We start from the raw sequence: 19,225 nt of genomic DNA on the forward strand, positions 1-19,225 counted from the left end.
TTCCGGTCAAACCTTCTGATACTGTTTTTTAATGTGATAAAGTATATGAAGCATAAAACTAGACTATTCTGTTCCCCTAAACATATTGTGTTGCTTCTGTGACCTCTAGGCCTCTGATTATACTGCTTTTGCCAGATGAACTGGCTTCCTGCCACCTCTGCCTACTGAAATGATACCTTTCTTTTACATTTTTTAAAATCTCTTGGTCACACTGCGTGGCATGTGGGATCTTAGTTCCCTGACCAGGGACTGAACTTGTGCCCTCTGCACTGGAAGTATGGAGTCTTAACCACTGGACCCCCAGGGAAGTCCCAATGATACCACTTCTCATCAACTCTGAAGCTTTCCCCAATCACCCCAACTGAATGATCGCCCCATTTATAGTACATGCTAGCTCATATTAGTTATTAGTCTACATATTTTATTTTCCAACTAAACTGCAGCATCTTTGAAGGCATATGCTCAGTCAAACTGATTTTTGGATTCTACTCCCTCCCTTACCTCCTGCACTCCCAGACCAGTAAGTGATATAGTTTGAATACATGAAAACGCGTCAGGCACCAAGTGTTTAAAAGGATAAGATTAACTTCTGGCCTAGGGCCGAGATAACTCCTGGAACTCATGAACTCTGCTCTCTGGGACCTCCTGAGTGCTCACCTGTTCTGGCTGGCAAACGGTGCCTGGTCTATTGGCAGAATGCTCTCAGGCCAGGGGGCGGTCTGATTTGGAGGTGCTTGTTGTTGGCTATACTGAGGGCCCCCCATGTTCATCTCCAGTTCAGATGGCCCTGAAAAGGGAGAAGAAAACAACCCCTGAATCTTACAACTTGTAATTAGCGAAATGTCTGTTTCGGAATAGAAAGAGAAATACCTGACTGATAGAAAAGACAGAAATAATAATAATTAGGTGGAAATAATAAGACAGAATTTTTGTTCTGAAATAGAACAAAAGGGCAATAAACAGCAAGGCTAATCACCCACTTTGAGACTCTAGATGAGCAGTTCCCAACCGCTTGTACTTAGGAATTTTTACACTAAGTCACTTCAGTTGTGTCTGACTCTGTGCAACCCCATGGACTGTAGCCTGCCAGGCTCCTCTGTCCATGGGATTCTCCAGGCAGGAATACTGGAGTGGGTTGCCATGGCCTTCTCCAAGGAGTCTTTATACTCTTATTAATGTACAGGCTTTTGTGTAAGTGGGATGTATCTTACTGCTATTTACTGTATTGAAAATTAAAACTGGAAAATAGAAAAAAATGATTCTTAATTCATTTAAAAATCAAAATAAAAAATCCACTATGTTATAAACAAGACTTTTCTTCCAGTAGTATTGAGATATAATTGACATACAGCATGATGTGAGTTTAAGGTGTACAGCACCATGATCTGACTTACATACATCATGAAATAATTCTTACATTAAATTTAGTGAACATCCATCATCTCAAGTAGATACAAATGAAAAAAAAGAAAAAAAATTCTTTTCCTTGTGATGAGAACTCTCAAGAGGATTTACTCTAACAACTTTCATATATAACATACAGCAGTGTTAGTTATATTGATCATGTTATATATTACATCCCTAGAACTTATCTTACAATGGAAGTTTGTGCCTTTAAACCAGCTTGCCTTTCTCTGCTCTCCCCTACCTCTGGTAACCACAAATCTGACCTATTTTTCTATGAGTTGTTCATTTGCAACACAGATAAGATTTTTTTTAAGCCAACTTTATTATGCATCCATGAGAGAATAATAATATCTTTATATTATTATGAGAATAGTTTTGGCCTTGCAGATCCCCTAAAAGGGCATCAAGGTCCCAGACGTAATTTTGCTAAGTGCTGGTCTTAGTAAGACAGGAGTAGAAAGGGGGCTCAGACAATTCAGACATGCTCTTTCTTAGAAATTCTTTGTAGAGGTTTAAAGCTAATGCATATGAGCTCTTTAATGATTTTATTATCACTGTCTTCCATTACAATAGATACTTTTCTGTTGAGTTCACAGCTTTTATGAGTTTATTAAAAATCAGAGCAATTCAGCTACACAATGAAGCTCATAGAGCCGTTTTTCAAGCTCAAAAGCTATATGTCATTCACGAAGAAGGGCTGAGGATAAATGAAATTTCTGGACAGAAAGGATTTACTATGATGATTTTTAAATGAATGAATTAAGTATTTTAGAAATTTCCCAGTGTATTTCTGCATGGAAATCTGGCCATTTTTAGTATTTTTCATGCAAATCTCAAATTATGTGAATTTACACTTGGGAATCGTGCATTATTAACTGGAAGTACACTCTCCATAGAAAGGCAACATGAATGTCATCTCAGAAACAATAAGCTAAAACGTGCTGAGCAATTAAACAACTAGAAGAGAAAACTGATGCCACGGTGGGATGACCATTCTGCATTATTATGTCAAAACCATCCTGGCATCTTTCTGGTAATGACTTAGCGCTTACTCATCCTGCACTGGGCTTCCCCAGTTGCTCAGTGGTAAATCTGCCTGCCAATAATGCAGGAGACGCAGGTTCCATCCCTGGGTCGGGAACATCCCCTGGAAGAGGAAGTGGCACCCATTCCAGTATGCTTGCCTGGGAAATCCCATGGATGAGGAGCCTGGCTGGCTACAGTCCATGGGGTGGCAAAGAGTTGGACACAACTTAGTGACTAAATAATAACAACATCCTGCACTATCTAAGTATATGAAAAAGTACATAAACATCACCGTATCTGAATTATGGTAACGGACAAGTGGAAGGTTAGTATGTCAATATTAAGAAACAAGAATGAGCTACATTAAGCTAAAAAAAAATCGTTTATGAGATATAATTGACATACTATATACTTAGCTCACTTAAAGTGTATGATTCAGTGTCTATTAGTGTAGTTGCAGAGCTGTACAACCATCCCAGTGATCAATTTTAGGACGTTTTCATCCTCCCACCCCTAAAAAAACCTCATGATGTAATTAGGAGTCACTCTCCATTCTCCCCACTAAGCCCCAGCCCTAGGAACCCACTAGTCTTCTTTATCTACAGATTTGCTTGTTTTGGACATTTCATATAAATGGTATCAAACAATGTGTCTGATCATTAATTTTAATAACATGTGAACTGTATCCAAACAGAATTCTAGTGATCGTTATATTTTCTGAGTTGCTCTATAAGACCTTACTCTTTCAGTGAAGACCTGGGAGAGTCTTGTTTAACAGTCTAGGGTGAAATGCGCTGTGCTTAGTCGTGTCTGACTCTTTGTGACCCCATCGACTATAGCCCGCCAGGCTCCTCTGTCTGTGGGATTATCCAGGCAAGAATACTGGAGTGGACTGCCATTTCCTTCTCAAGGGGATCTTCCTGACCCAGGGACTGCACTCACTTATCTTATCCTGTATTGGCAGTGGATTCTTTACCACTGTGCCCCACCTCGTCTAGGGCAGTGCCCAGAAATCTGTATTTTTAGGTCCTGATGACCATGCAGAGTTACAGACACTGCTGTGCCGTTGAAATGCTTCTTTAAAATATCATCTATATTGTATTTCTAGTGTTACAGTGTAATCCACTCCCTGCAAAAGTTGAAATTGGATAGTTTCAAACAAAAACGAAACATCATAAAGGTAGTGAGTTATCTTATTTTACTGGAAAACTTGCTATTTTATGACCCTGTGCAGAGATCTTCAGCAAAGTCCCCCATATGACAGCTTGACACGGGGCAGGGGAGGGCGGTGGCGGGGGGTATTCTCTAAACCGCAGAGGACAAGCCTGACAGAACTTAAGGAGCTGTTCCTCTCTCCTTCTAAAAATGCATCAAATTGAAAAGCAAAGAGTACAGGAACCACCTTACCCATATTCATGACCTGAGGTTGAAGCATCTGTCTTTGGCCAGGCTGGCTGTTGGGTCTCATGGGGATGCTGGCTGTTGGGTTCCGAATCATAGCTCCTTGCATCGGCCGGCTCATGGCATTGCTGGTAGCAGCACAGGTGACCCTCACGGCAGGACTCTGGGGCGCCCACTCCCCAGACGGCATGGTGGGCCGGGCAGCATTGCTGCCAAGCATGCCTACAGGCGCGGCAGAGAAGACAGAGGTGTGGTGACTGGAAACATAGTCAACACGCAGGAACACAAGACGCTCTTATTCTACACGAGACAGACAGTTGTTCTTAATACACAGTTAACCCAACAGCTCACGCCCTCGCCGGGCCAGATGCGAGCCTTGGGTAAGAAACACAAGCTGGCAATTACTATGAAGTTTTTCACAACACAGACTTGCCACTCTTTACAGTTCGGAAAAGCTGTTAAAGTTGTTCCCATATGTACTTAGAGACAGGTGCTGTGGCGTGTGGATAACCCCAACTTCCTTCCTCAGGAAGTGAATCACATTAGCTGATATACACGTCATTGCTTTACTTTCCAAAAGGGAGGTGAGGCCAAGAGAAACAAGGTAAAAACTGATAATCAATCTTCTAATTCTAAACCCAAATCACAGAGAATATCCCGCGAAGCCTTGGCCAGACTTTAAATCTCAAATCCCTTTCTGAGCATTACAATTTGTTAAGCTTCAAAGCTGACTGAGACAGCCTTGGAAGCCGGGAGAATGAGAGCATCTTTCCACTCTGGTTCTTTGTGGTCACGGCAAGGAAGCATCGGCCGCCTCGGCGTGCTGGACCACCTTGTTTCTGGTGATGTAGATCTAGACTGGGTAGGGACAGATTTGTAAAAATCCTCTTACGCTTGAGAGAGTAACAGCTGCGTGACCACACACACCAGCGAGAAGAGCGCACGCTGCCGGCAGATCACGTGCTTGCTCTCTCTAGCCCCAGGATGCTGGCGATGGCCAGACACGGGCTAAAACTTGGTATCCTAAAGGGCCAAGTGAGGACCCTTCATTCTGAAGTGTTTAATAAAGGATGTGCAACAGTTCTGCTTTCAAAGATGTGATCTGCATTGACTTTAATTATGATAAATAACTGAAAACAGGGTATATTTCAGAAATGGGGAGAGCATGTATTGTGTGTGGTTTTTCACTGGTGAAATGAGAATGTACTTCATCAGGACGATGAAGAGTTCAGTGTAATTAGACTGAACAAGTTAGGACAATATTATATTAGTACATATTTTAAAAACCATTTGAAGACTAGACTTGAATGATATAAAGATATGGGAGAAAAGATATTTTCTTTTTCAAAAAATCTATTATCTAATCAATATAACAAGATTATATAAAGTCTAGAAAGCAGAAGGGAAAATAATCCATAATTTGAAATATTAATGTAACTATAAGCAGGGTAGTTGCTTTCATTTTTTTTTTCTTTTTTTTTTTTTTAAGCAAAGCACAGACATTGCTTGATCTTTATAGTCTGGATGCCAGTCATCCCCAGCTGCCTAGATTTGAATATAGGTATGTCCTCAAATTCTTAATGTTTCTCCAAGAACCCAGACGTTGCATTTCACTGATAAGGACTACCTTTAATAAACTATTGGCTCCTTTTCCCTGATAGAATTTCATGTGAATCAACATTTTACTTATAAAATCAATACTTTATCTTAAAAATAATATGATTAATATGGCATTGTTTCTGCAAATAAATAAATTAGTGATGTAGTCAGTGTCTGGCACATTTAGTAGGCACCCAGTAAATATTTGTTGAACGAATAAACTATTTTAACACAATATAGCTCACATTTCCCACGTGAACTGCTTACCAACAACAGAAAGTTAAAAGAAAAAAAAAATCCATCTTTTTTCTTTCAACTGAACTCTTATTTTTACTTATCTGAATGGAAATCTGATTACAGGGATGACACACTAAGCTAAAAAAATGCCAAGAATTAAAACCTATGAATATAAGTTCTTTTTATAACATGTTTCTTTCAATGCCTTTGTCTCCAGTTATAAACGGTGAGCAGGACTTCATTAGAAAGCTCAGCATCCTAAGGGTGCAGGATACCCAGAGGGTACAGAACATGGTGGTCATAGCCATCAATGCTGCTGCAATGATTCCTAGCCTGAACCGGAAGGAGGTTTGGGAGTATGGCAGCTGCTATGGGGATGACTACCACTTAGGAATATGCATGGGAAACTTGGCAGACACCTTAAGCCATAGCAGATCAAGGGTCAAACTAGATCACAGGCAACCTTACACATTTTAAAAAATGGAGTTCTTGGATCAGCTACTATTAGGTTAAGAACACTACCACTTAAAATTCATTTTCTTAATTAATATTTTTCAGAATGAGAACTGCTATTGTTACAAGTATAAAAGGTTGGTGGAATTTTATACTTACATTCTGAAATTCATGAAACACAAATCATCAATTAATAGGAAGTTTTGGGGTTATCCTGGGTTGGAAAGATCTCCTAGAGAAGGGAACAGCTACCCTCTCCAGTATTCTTGTCTGGAGAATTCCATGGACAGAGGAGCCTGGAAGGCTACAGACCATGGGATCGCAAAGAGTCAGACACGACTGAGCGATTAACACTAACACACTTTTGGGGTTATCAGCAGATTATCACAATATTCTCCATAAACCACTACAAGGTCTAAAATAGTAACTGGAACAGTAGTGAAATAAGCCTTTACTGTAGGATTAGCAAGCAACTAGAACCCTTGTGAAAACAATGATCACAGCATAAAAAGGTCAGCCTACCGGGAGGCTTTCCAATTTTTCACATACCATGCTCATAGTGAAAATCTGCAGAATTTTCTTACATTCAAATTTGTTTCTAGCATAAAAAATTTCACACGAAAAATTCTATTACTTGGATGTGGAGGAATACATCATTAAGTTGAATAACCCACCGATAAAAAGTTAACAGCGCATTTGAGCCCTTACCTGTGCTACTGTTCCCTAAATTTCCTTGGTTTCCTATCATCCCTTGATTACCCATCATTCCTGGCTGAGGTATCACTGAGTAGGGACTACTGTTTCTGATTGGTGGGAAAGGTCCAGCACCCGTTGGGCTTTGCAATGTGATGTCAAGTGGGAAATTCTGGTTTGGCAATAACCTGCCCAGTTGCCCTGGTCGTGGGTTATTAAAAGCTAAGGAGAAAACAAATGAAAATTGAAGGTTAATAGAGGATAATGGAAAATAGTAACAGAAGCAGTGTTCAGGGGAAATGTCGTTTGTAAAATCACAAAGGTATGCGTGTCTGGGACCAGCTGCTTACGTAAAGACAAATTCACAGGCAAAAAAACATGGGGCGTCCAAACACAGACTTGCAATCTAATCAACACGTCTCTAATTTACTTCTTGACAACCTCACAGAGCAATAAAGCAAAGGAAAAAAAAAAATAGGAGAACATGTCTATTATTTACTGTATATTTTTCTCCCCAATATCAACTTCTAATATTCAATTGTATTTGCTAAGTAAACTACAAATATGTTTTTCATATATTATTTGAATTTAGAAATACTGTTTTGTCACAGCTGTGAAGCCATAAATATCTCCAAATGCACCAAAGTTGGACACATGTGGTTTGGACTAAGACTGTCATATTTTAACTGGATTTTCCTAGGATTAGGCTAAAAATGTCTATTCTCATTGAAAGTTAGAAGTCTTTAAGTGTGAACTCTGGTACTGAAAGTCAGTATTAAAGCTCTCAGGCCCTGTCAGGCCCTGTTAAATCTTCTAAAGGCCTGTTAAATCTTCTAAATACATATTCTTTAAATTCCAGATTTATTTATATTTGAAACAGGTTCTATGATTAGTTTATAAGAGTTTATTGTGTAGTAAGCACTACATCAATGCACTATACTACCAGACAGACAGTTATCTGGTAAGTGTTTTTACAAGAACAAAGATATTATAGATTACAATTCATAGAGCAAATGTATAAAAATAATAAGCAGTTTATTTTCTCTGAATTATATAAACACAGCATGAAACAGAACATTTAAAACATACTAACGTCCTTAACAATCAGTAAGAGAAATAAAATATTTAGAAGAATTATCATTTGGAATGAAAATTATGGATATGCTTAATCTGACTTTCTCAGGTTTAGCTACCTGGATGCTATTCAATAGTCTAAACAACACCAGGAGGTACAGAAAGGGGAGAACTCATGAGTTTTCACACAGCCCTTTAGTAACTCCTCTGGGTCTTAAGCATAAGCTCGGTAGAGTGTTTCTTATTCGCGTCTCAACTCTCTGACTTTGTGATCTCTCATGGGCCATAAGCAACCTTCCATTCCCAAACAAACTGGCAGGTCTGACACATAACCAGCATAAACTCTATTTTGTTTTACCCTTTTCAGAAAGATCAGGAATCACTTTAAGAAAAGATCTATTAATCAAAGATACGTTGTAATTTGGTTGATGGTTGCCATTTCTGATTTGAGAACAGATGCTAAGCTTTGCGGAGAAGGCAATGGCAACCCACTCCAGTTCTCTTGCCTGGAAAATCCCATGGACGGAGGAGCCTGGTAGGCTGCAGTCCTTGGGGTCGCAAAGGGTCAGACATGACTGAGCGACTTCACTTTCACTTTTCACTTTCATGCACTGGAAAAGGAAATGGGAACCCACTCCATTGTTCTTGCCTGGAGAATCCCAGGGACGGCAGAGCCTGGTGGGCTGCCGTCTATGGGGTCGCACAGAGTCCGACACGACTGAAGCGACTTAGTAGCAGCAGCAGCAGCAGCTAAGCTTTGGGTCAAACTGTATTTGAAGAGGGAAAAATCATTATGTTCATCATCGAGCACTAAAGAGGTTCTCTATCTTTCTACAAGATATATCCCTCATTCAGGAAAGATATTTTCTTCTCCTAAAAGCTATTGGATAACTTTAGGGAATTATGAAGTTTGTAAACCAAGTAAGTGTTCACATACTTCATTAAGTGAAGAAAGACTTCATCTTAAACCTACAAAAACATAAAATAAAAGGGAATTCCCTGGTGGCCTGGTGTTTAGGAAAGGGGCTTTCATTGCTATGGCCCAGATTCAACCTCTGGTTGGGGAACTGAGATCCTGCAAGCTGTGAAGGATAGAAAAAAAAAAAAAGCGATACAAACTGTATCTTATAAAATAGTCTAAGGTCTTCTAGCTTTATATCACACTAATTAAACTCAAGATGCATTTGGAAACCATTTCTGTGATAAATTTTCATGTAAAACTGATATTTATATGAGGATTCCAAAGAGATAGGACAAGATATTTTTAATGTGTATAGCCCTTTCATGTATAAAGATTTACAATTCTGGTTAAGAAATTTTTACTAGTGAGTGTATTATTCCTAAAAAGTCAGCATAACTTTCTAAGTTTCTATCTTTTAAGTGTTTAGTCTTGTATTAAGACACATAAAATCTATTTCAAACTCCATTTCTGAAGACAGTAACTGAAATGAAGAGAACTTTTATCCAAAGAAACTTTTCCAACATCCAAAGAACTTTTATCTACGCAGGTCAGTCTCACTGTGTTGACTCAACCACAAGCGCCTGCAGAAAGGCCACGTTGACTAGAATCCACTCTGACTACTGTTTTGAAGGGCCGGGACAGTAGATGGTGCTATTTGACCATAGAAACTGTGAAGTGACTAAGCTGTTTGCATCAGATTTCAGTAATCCCTGTTTCTGATGGTGATTACATGGGAATTTCTTGGCATAACCGTCAACACCCCATACTCACTGCTCTGTGGGATTCGCATCGCTGTTTTCTGGGCTCCGACAGGTGTCACGGGACTGCTTTCAGCCGTGAGTTGCATGAGGTCATTGATGATGGCTTGCTTGTCAACTGATCCAGCAGGGGCGCCTGGCCTCGTGTCCGGGAAAAGCTGCGGTAATTGACTATTCTGCAAATCATCCAAAATCTCCTCCAAGTTGTCCAGCTCACTGCCAGGCTGCAGTTAACAAACAGAAGAGTTTATCCAGTCCTACACTAAGAGTGGGCGCCGCAGGCCCATGTGCAATTACAGCCCTAATGGATATAAGGAACCAGAGCCAAATGAGATGCGGACACATGCGAACCTCGGGCCTCACTGTTTATTGATCATCTTTAACAACAACAACAAAAAATTAAATTGACAAAGGACAAATAATTTAATCTCCTGCTCCTTAATTTCCTCCTTGGTAAAAAGAGATGACTGAATTAGAAAGAAAGCTCTCTTCCAGCACTGGGATTCATTGGCGATTTATAAATTTCCCTTTATTTTATGCTAATAATTCAATTAATCATGAGTATGAGTATTTCTAATTAACCATGGGTGTATTAGGATTTATAGTCTAGGCCCAGGTTTAGTGGTTAACTCGCTTGGAGAAATAACAACAACAAAAAACGGGTGGAAAATATGATCCAAGTTTACACGAAATCAGCATTTAGTAAATGGTCATTTCCCTTTAGAACTTTGTTTTTCTTTCCTTTTTTTTTTTTTTTTAAGACCAAGAGGTAAAATGAGCTTGAAGTAGCCCTGAACCGCTCAGCCCCGTCTTTTCCATTTGAGTGGTGTTATTTTTTTTACTGCTTACACTTTCAGTTTCAAATGACACTGGTTTTCTCAGTCCTCATCAGCTTAGGGGACAAATGCAGGGAGGCAGGAGGTTGTTTCCAATCACTGCATCTATTAATTTGACTTTACAGAAGCTGTAAACATGTTTCTTACGGCTTTTCCCTTTACTGAAATAATTTCCTTTCAATTATCAACATTAAAATAATACAGTATGCAGCACCACTATTTCACAGCTAGCGCTTTTCTTCCCGAGACCTCAACTGAATTTATGTTCTTTCAAGTAGAACCTATCTGGGTGCCAAGTATTTAAAATCAGATGGTGCCAACCATGCAAGAAAATGGCTAAGTTAAACCCCAAGATTATTTCCTAGTGAAGAGAGTGGTAAGAATGATTTTCCTGATGTGTAGGTGGAAAAACACAAGTTAGGTAACTTCCCCAAAGTCACTGATGGACTTTCAATCCTCAACCATGACTAACCCTTTTGTCTACACTAGCAATTCAAATGATATAATTTACCTAAAGTGGAATGGCTTATAGTTTTATTCTACACACAAGAAGCTGGACTAAGTGTTCTGCAATTTATGGCAAATGTAATATCTACTAGGAAGTCTTTTTACTGGACACAATTTTCTCAAGTAAGAAAGGATACAATGAAGTGATATTTTATTGGACTCTTTGTTTCAGAGTCAACTAGCTTAGCAAGAACTTGGCGATCCATTTTCCAGGAAATTCCTAATGTACTGTTAGAGCAATTATAAGACCATTTTCTAGTTAGTTTGGCCATCTGTTTCTTACAAAAGAGGCAGGGATCAAATTTGGGAGAGCTACATCTTAGGTCAGGGTTAGGTTCTAAAGTTAGAATGCTATAGTATGGGCAGACACAGACAAAGCGATCCTCAGAGCTGCTCAGGAAGGAAACATACTGTATGTCCCCCACCCATGGGCAGCCCGGCCAGTGAGTGAAAGCACACTACTGCCTCTCGGGCTTTACTCCGAACTGATGAAGTCCCTGAGGGAACCATTCTGCGCTGGAAAAGCCTGCAGCTACATTTTCACACCATCGGCGCTTCAAGGGAACCAAAACCAAACCAAACCAAAACAGAGTCAAGTCTGTTGAACGGTGGGCAAAACTGCTCACACAACTTAACCATTTAATAGATACCTATTCTTTTTTTTCCTGAATCTGTATGGACAATTTTGTGGAAGTTAAATGTATGTGTAAAGTGACTCTGTTGGAAAGCCATCTTTATCATGTTTTGCTGAACACGTAAGGTACAAACAGGAGTACAGTACCAACACCTAACACCCTCTGAGGACAGTGTCCGGAATACGGCAATGGACACTCAGCCAACACGGTTCCTTCAGCCACTTAAACCTGTAATTAAAAAAACTTCCCAGAATTAACTCAATTTCTCACAAGATTCCTATAATTTCTCAGAAAATAAGTTTTATAAAAATTGACAAATATCCTTATAGCTGGGTCTTGAAAATAGCAATGGACCTAAGAAAGAGGTTCTAATAAACTGAAGTTTATTAGAGAGTTTCCCTTCTACAGTCAGATTCGTGTGGAGTATTTTAAAATTATGTGTGAGGCAGTGAGAGGGTGGGTCATTAGAAGTAATAAGTAATTTCTTGAGAAAGCTTTACAGATGCCTTGAATGAGAAACACTCAATACAGATTTATACAAATGATGATAAAAATACTATATTAATTTCCTCAGTGAATACCCTTATATTTGCTCCCAAACCCAGATGTGTGGACAAGAAAGCTTTCACAATACAGATTGATAGTCTGGATCTAGACTCCTACCTTTCTTTTTCACCTTTACTCTTTTCACTCAAATAAAATGACACTTTAAACCATCTTGAATAGAAAAATAACTATCATAGTTTCAAAGAGTTCTAATGACAAGACTTGTGGTTTTTCATTGTGATTTACTCTAATGAGTTGAAAATAAGGCTAAAATTAATCTCTTTCTCCACACACACACACACATTAAAATACATTTGGATGGTTTCAACCAAGTTTTTGGTTCTTTATTTCAAATCATCTGCTAATTTTCATTCAGCTCACCATTAGAAAAATGCATTATGAACATTTTCCCACTAGAGTTAATATTGCTTTGCTTGTGTTTATTTCTTGTCCGTTTTTGGAGTACACATTTAAATTAATGTTTTAAATTTTACTTCAAGAAATTTTCTTCTTCAAGGAGAGTATCTACATGCCTTTGGCTGCCTAGCAATAAACTTTGACAACTATAGGCATTTTCTTCTGCAGTCATGGAAGTTCTATTCTAGAAGGGGTAGATTTGATCATGCTAAGTTTCTGATCAAACATTTCTTCCCTCAAGTTTTTGTTAGCTTTAATTCTCATCAGAAGTTCTTCTAGCTCCTTTCTTAGGCAAGATTTCTTCACAAGACAAAAAGATTAATGCCTTCCTTTAAAATGCTTTGCCAAGATACTTCAAAGTTTTGCTTAGGCATCTTTTCGAACGCTCAAATTAGCCACATCAATTTGAAGAGCTAGTTTAAACTATTTCAGGCAGAAAATGAGTCAGAAAGATTTTTGTAAAAGTTCTACAAAATGAAATTGGACTTGATTTCTGTAATTTTTCATTTTCCTGGTTTTATGAATTTTTCATGTGTCAAATCAACTTGTTCTCTGAAGGAAATATAAAGAACATATGTATTTTAATGATGTGTATTCTAATAAACTACAAAACACTGTTTCAAAAAAAATTTTTTAAACTAGTAATTTTACGTTTGCCTAACAGAAAATTGCTTTTAAAAATGGTAACACAGTTCTACCAAGTTTGGAGGGTAATTTTCAGGCCACTACCAGTTTAAAATATGGTTTGCTCTTCTAATAGAGCCAAATAGTAAGGAGAAATTCTCTATGGACTATTTCTAAACCCTCATCATAAGTCGCCCAGTAGCATTAAGAAAGCCTAAGAGTACCATTTAGTTAGTATCCTTTACACATGCTCCCTTGTGTAAATAAGTATATAACTTAAGTCAGTGAACATATTGGAAATTTTTCTGTCATTGTTTCCTGTTGGTTATGAAACACGGTAGAAACAAACGTTGTTTAAATACTCTACCCAGTGAAGAATGCTATTTTCAGTGTAACAGCGCCATTGAAGTACTTCCTGCCCTTAATAAGTTAGTGATAGGTTAAACACACACTCGATAATAGTTCTTTTCTGAGTCAAAATAACAAGAAAGTTAACTGTGCAGTTTGGGCTCGCTAGCAGTTTATCTTACTAAATAAAAATGTGTTGTGTTCCCTTGAAATGAAAGAAAAGTCTTAGATAAATGTGCCTAGAAGTCAACAGGAGATAGAATCAATCTGTATTTGGGAAAAGTGAAGGAGGGAGGGGAGTGAAAGAATCCCTGTTTTGTTGTTTTTTTTTTCCTTAAAGTAAGTCATTCTAACTTTGATCTAAATTTAGGTAATGCATACTTCCTGTGGTAACCTTTCTTTTCAAGCTGCAATGTTTTTGATGTTAAAATTGCTCTGAAGCAGTATTTTTGGAGTGGAGTTTTAAATGGGAATGGATAGAAGGTAAAACCAGGAACTGGGTTTCATTAAGAAAAAAATGCTGTATGTCTTGTGTATGCCTGTATGTGTCCATTCAAAATGACAGATTTGTGCAGATAATACTCTGTGCTTTAAGTTCTCAAAATGAGACAGTTTTGATTTTAAAAATGTTCTTATAAATACCAATTAGAAACTGCAAGTGACTCAAGACTTAAAAACCTCCTTTGTTAGCTTCTTGTATGAAGCTAATGTAATCATATAGCTAAATATAAAAATGCCAAACAGTGGCCCCCTTTTCCAGACCCTTTACCTCCCTAGGGCCTCAGTCTAGGGATAGAAATAAATTCTGTTCCTGGAGGGAGGGACCAACCACTTAGCCACTCAGCCAAGGTGGACCTCGTGAGTCACCATCTTGCCCTCTAGCGTGTGTCAAGAAACCTGAGTGACAGTATCTGTGCCTGCCACTCTGAACTGCCACTAGCCCTGTGTATTCTAATCTAGTAAACCTCAGAAGATTAAAACGTCTGCAGCTGTCAGTGTGGTTTTACACGACACTGTATTCAAGATACAGTTATTAAGTTTCTGCTGAGTCTGCATGTAATGATCTCAGAGCATCACAGAGTAGCCGTTGTTGAGAACTCCGCACCAACAGCTGAGTTTAAGGATTCATCACCAAAGGGGTTTACACAACGATGCTGTTTCCCTCCTGAAGGGCACAAAGCCCTCACAGAATGGTAGTAGTGGAAGACGGACAGAAAACTCCGTGCTCCCGACGCAGGAGGAGCCCGGCTGTCAGAGGGTGTGGCCTCAGTCCTGTGGCCAGGGCCCATCAGGCATCTCCACCCTAGCACCGCCCCCAGGCTCGCCTCCACCTAGGAGGTCCCTGGGTGGTCAGGGGTGCTAACTGCTCCTCTTCCCATGCACACCTGAAACAGCACCTAAAATGTCCACTTAAGTCAGTGAACCATTTTAGTAAGTAAGGTTTGGGCAGCTTCTTCACCTCGAACCCACCATGACTGAAGGCAGTGCTCCTGACATCATTAACGCAGCCAGTTGCTGATTCCCCAGAAAGCCCCTTATACCCAGCCATTATTGTCAGTAATGACTCATTTTTTTAACATAAACAAAAATATTAGACTGTCGGCATTTTCCCTGTGATGTCACTACCTCAGCGTGTCATCAAGGATGACTTAGAATATTATTTTAGCTATCCTGGGTTTTTTTTTCAGGGAATTCGTTTTTCATGCAAGAACAACAGATAGCAGCACCTATTATTTCAGTTTTGCACTTATGTTTGATATTTGGTGGCTCAATTATACCAAGACCCAGGCCAATTCTACTTCTCCTCTCCTCTTTATTTCCCTTTAAATAAGATTTTACTGACGGCCTAAGAAAGTCTTCAGCATCAAGCATAAGTCCTGGCCAAGAATAAAGAGAGGTAGAATGATTTTCATTAAGTTTGAAAACCAGCCAGACTCTGATCTTAAAAAGAGAGAAAAGTAAGTAAGAAATCATTTACTTAAGTCTACTCTGTCAAAACCCACTTTTGAGGAAGTGACTGTTTACAAGTGAGGTGTCTTCTGATACCAGGGGTTGGTAAACCCTAGCTGCCCTGTGTGCAAAAAGCTACTCGTTTCTGTATGGCCCATGAGCTAAGAAGGGACTGACAGTTATTAACAACTGAAAAAAATTTCAAAAGAAGAATATCTTGTGACACATGAAAATTGTGTAAAATTCAAGCATTAGTGCCTGTAGATAAAGTCCGGCTGAAACACAGCACGGTCAGTTGTTCCCCTAGCATCTAGGATTGCTTTTGTAGCCCTCCAGTGGCCGAGCTGAATAGCTGTGATACAGAGTCTGTGGCCAGAAATATTACCATTCGGCCCTTCACAAAATAAAAGTCAGCATCTGCTCTATTCTCTGCCAGCAAAGGTCCATATAGTCAAAGCAATGGGTTTTCCAGTAGTCATATATGGATGTCAGAGGTGGACCATAAAAGAGGGATCACCAAAGAATTGATGCTTTTGAATTATGGTGCTGGAAAAGACTCTTGAAGAGTCTCTTGGACTGCAAGGAGATCAAACCAGTCAATCCTAAGGGAAATCAACCCCAAATATTCACTGGAAGGACTGATGCTGAAGCTAAAGCTCCAAGACTTTGGCCACCCGATGCAAAGAGCTGACTCACTGGAGAGACTCTGATGCTGGGAAAGATTGAGGGCAGGAGGAGAAGGGGGCAGAAGAGGATGAGATGCTTGGATGGCATCATGACTCAATGGACATAAGTTTGAGCAAACTCTGGGAGACAGTGAAGGACAGGGAAGCCTGGCGTGCTGCAGTCTGTGGGGTCTCAAAGCAATGGACATGACTTTCAGTGACTGAATGACGACTCCATTCTTTGTTAGGTAAGAGTGCTTGGAACTCGCAACCTCAGTGAGAATTATTACCTCTGTCTCAAAGCAAGAACCACCAAGGAGGAGGCTTATTTTTATCCAGTCCCCTGAGGCCTCAGCAGGCCCCTTGTGGAGAAATCCTTGATGGCTATGAATTAGTACCCTTGGGAGAACACTCGACAAACCTTACCTGGTCACTGGGCTCGAAGCTCATCTCCTCCTTCTCAGTTTTCATAGCTATTAATTTTGTGTTGCTGGCAGGGTCCGTCTTACTGTCCAGTCGCTCAAGTTTGGGGGTGATTTCTGGTAAACCGATATCTTTAGTATCGTCCTTATCGAGCAGATAGCGAAGTAGTGCATTCTCTTTCTTCTTGGGGCTCACTGGCTCCTGCTTGATGTTCGCCTCGGACCCAGGAGCTGTGCTGCTGGCCTCCTGGCTCAGCTCCTTGCCTGTGGCTTCTGCTGTCAGCTTTGCCAAGTCCACAGGGGAGCTGCTGTCCTGCAGGAGTCTGTGCAAAATCTTATGCTTCTCCTTGAGTGAAGTCCCATGCGTTGACCCGGGGCCGGGCAAGCTGCCTGTGGAGTCCTTGTTGGTGTCTGACAGAGAGCTAGGCAGCGGCGAGGGCTCTATCTGGTCGGATTTGGTGGTCAGCAGCTGCAGGAGTTTGGTCTGCCCCTTGCTGTCGAGGAGTCGGCTCTGCCCGTCGGGTCTCTCATTGCTCCCAGCAGGAGGCAGGCCAGCCTCACTGGGATCCTTCGGCTCCCCAGGGTGGCAGCTGCTCTCTGCTGGCCCGGTTGGCCCTTCTGGGGGCTCCCCGTAAAGTCCAAAACAGTCTTTGGAGTCTAAGCTCCCCATCTTGCTGAGCTGGGGGGGGTTCATATTCACTGGGGAGTTTTGCAGATTGCCCATTTTGAGGTCCGGGGAGGCCAACGACGACCCTAGCGAGACCCCGTGCCCCTCGCTGAGGGCCTGCAGCGCGTTGAGGGAACTGTTGGTGTAGCTATGGCTATTTCCTGTGCTGCTGCAAACTCCCACAGGGGAATGCAAGCTTCCTGCGGGGGAGAACTGACTGGGAGGGATTCGAGGGCTTCCGGCCACCCCGGGGCTCATGCGATGCCTTGGCGAGAGCATGGAGCTGGGCTGTCCTGGATTCAGGCCCGGGCTGCTTTGTGAGGGGCTGTTCATCTTGAGTGCATAGTTACTACCCTGAGGAGTGGCTGCTTGCATGCTCGACACGTGGTTCATTCCCCCGGAACCACCAAACCTGCCCGTGGGCATGCCCATCTGTTCTTTTGGGCCATTCATGGGGAAGTTTATATTGCTACTGAGGGTCATATCCTGACCAGGGTTCCCACTGCACATGGCCGGGTGGGCAGGGCTGCTAGAGCTAATTGGATTCAGTGGCTTCCCCATCGCTTGTCCAGTCAGATCCGGATTCATTACACATACATTCTGCTCTCTGTAAGATGAGGAAAGACATATAAGATAAAAGGGAAGATACTGAGCAAGTTGTTATTAATTTTCAAAGATGAGATTGCTTCATTTCTTTAAAAGAACGGACGACATGGAAGGAAAAGAAAGATAATACTTTGATGAAACCATCTGCAATTATGGGCAAGATTGAACATGCAGCATTTAGGACCAAGAGGGATGTTTTCTAGTCCATTCATTAAGATGTCTGTGGTTTTACAGAGGGAGTTTGTGTTTAAATTTGACTACTACCATACTGACATTGTATTTGCTAGACAAGACATTAGCAGGGTTCCAATTACATACTATACCTTGCTCATTAACTGGTATGTTATCATGAATAACTGAGAGCTTGTACTGTCTGAAAGAAATGACCCAAGCAAGCATAGCTGTCTTCAATTATTTGCCAGAGATTACAATTCCTAACAAGAGACCCATCTGTGAGCCTGGAGCTTGATGTGGGCTACTTGGCTCAAGATGAATAGTAAATCTTAAGAGGGAAAAAAAACCCCGCCCCAACTATTCGAAACTCTCCAAGTTTTCAAGCCAACAAAGTTACCCAAAGTGTTGGGAATTCGGTTACCTGTCTAACAGGTTCCCTGCCTGGGTTCCCCTAGAAGGCCAAGTGAGCGCCTCTCAGATCATATGCGAGGAGCTGCAGACCATCCTTACTCTGGGATCTTAGTCTCTAACTTGCAGGCCACCCCACTCCACTCCTGCACTCAGGGCAGCTTTCTAAGCTGGACGATTTTCCAAGCCTTCTGAGCTTTAATTTACAGCTTGGCAGTCACTTGTGAGTTACCAAATGCGTTCACAAATCCAAACAAAACAGGTTTCACAAATTGTCAAACATCAGCTTTCAGTTAGGGGGGAGCAATCTGGCCCATCTGTAATCACTTTCAGATTGTTTCAGTTCGAGGTCAGATTTATTAAGAGTTGGCAAACAGGGCTGCTTGATTTTAATTTCTAAATAACAAAGTACATAATTGAGAAGTGTAATAAAAGGGAACTCTAGAGCAACTTTATATATCTGCTGATAGTACCTCATAAAGTTTTATACAGCACACACATAAATATTTACATAACTTGAAATGCAATCATTTCCCTAAATTTGTGCTCTAAAACAAGATGGTTTATGATATTTACTTTAAAAATCAACATTCAATTTTCCTCACTTTTATTTTTTGGGGAAATGTTTTTACTACCTTTCAATTTAAAGTCTAATGCAAAAGGTTAATTTAAAGCTGAGAATAACAATCTAAAATACTCTAAGTATATGTATATTTGAAAGTTTCAAATCTGAACACATGGGAGCAGAAGTCATTGTGTATTCCTGCCCTGGGAAGTGATCTGTTTTCCTCTTCTGATGTGACAGGCAGTC

General features: G+C 40.5%; 1 protein-coding gene across 5 annotated transcripts in view; it reads right to left on the reverse strand.

The window, feature by feature from the left end:
* The window catches only part of NCOA2 (nuclear receptor coactivator 2), a 283,927-nt gene that overhangs the window by 25,625 nt on the left and 239,077 nt on the right, over positions 1 to 19,225 (reverse strand). For 4 of the 5 annotated variants that reach the window (XM_040261360.1, XM_040261357.1, XM_040261359.1 and 1 more), the window contains 5 exons: positions 16,564 to 17,833; positions 9,623 to 9,833; positions 6,832 to 7,038; positions 3,841 to 4,056; positions 658 to 787 (listed from right to left, as the gene is read on the reverse strand). In XM_040261360.1, coding sequence (XP_040117294.1) covers positions 658 to 787; positions 3,841 to 4,056; positions 6,832 to 7,038; positions 9,623 to 9,833; positions 16,564 to 17,833 — 2,034 coding nt within the window. The remainder of the gene's footprint in view (positions 1 to 657; positions 788 to 3,840; positions 4,057 to 6,831; positions 7,039 to 9,622; positions 9,834 to 16,563; positions 17,834 to 19,225) is intronic. The other variant, XM_040261361.1, reaches the window with a different exon arrangement.

The sequence above is a fragment of the Oryx dammah genome, unplaced genomic scaffold (genome assembly GCF_014754425.2).
Source record: "Oryx dammah isolate SB20612 unplaced genomic scaffold, SCBI_Odam_1.1 HiC_scaffold_19, whole genome shotgun sequence".
Taxonomy (NCBI): domain Eukaryota; kingdom Metazoa; phylum Chordata; class Mammalia; order Artiodactyla; family Bovidae; genus Oryx; species Oryx dammah.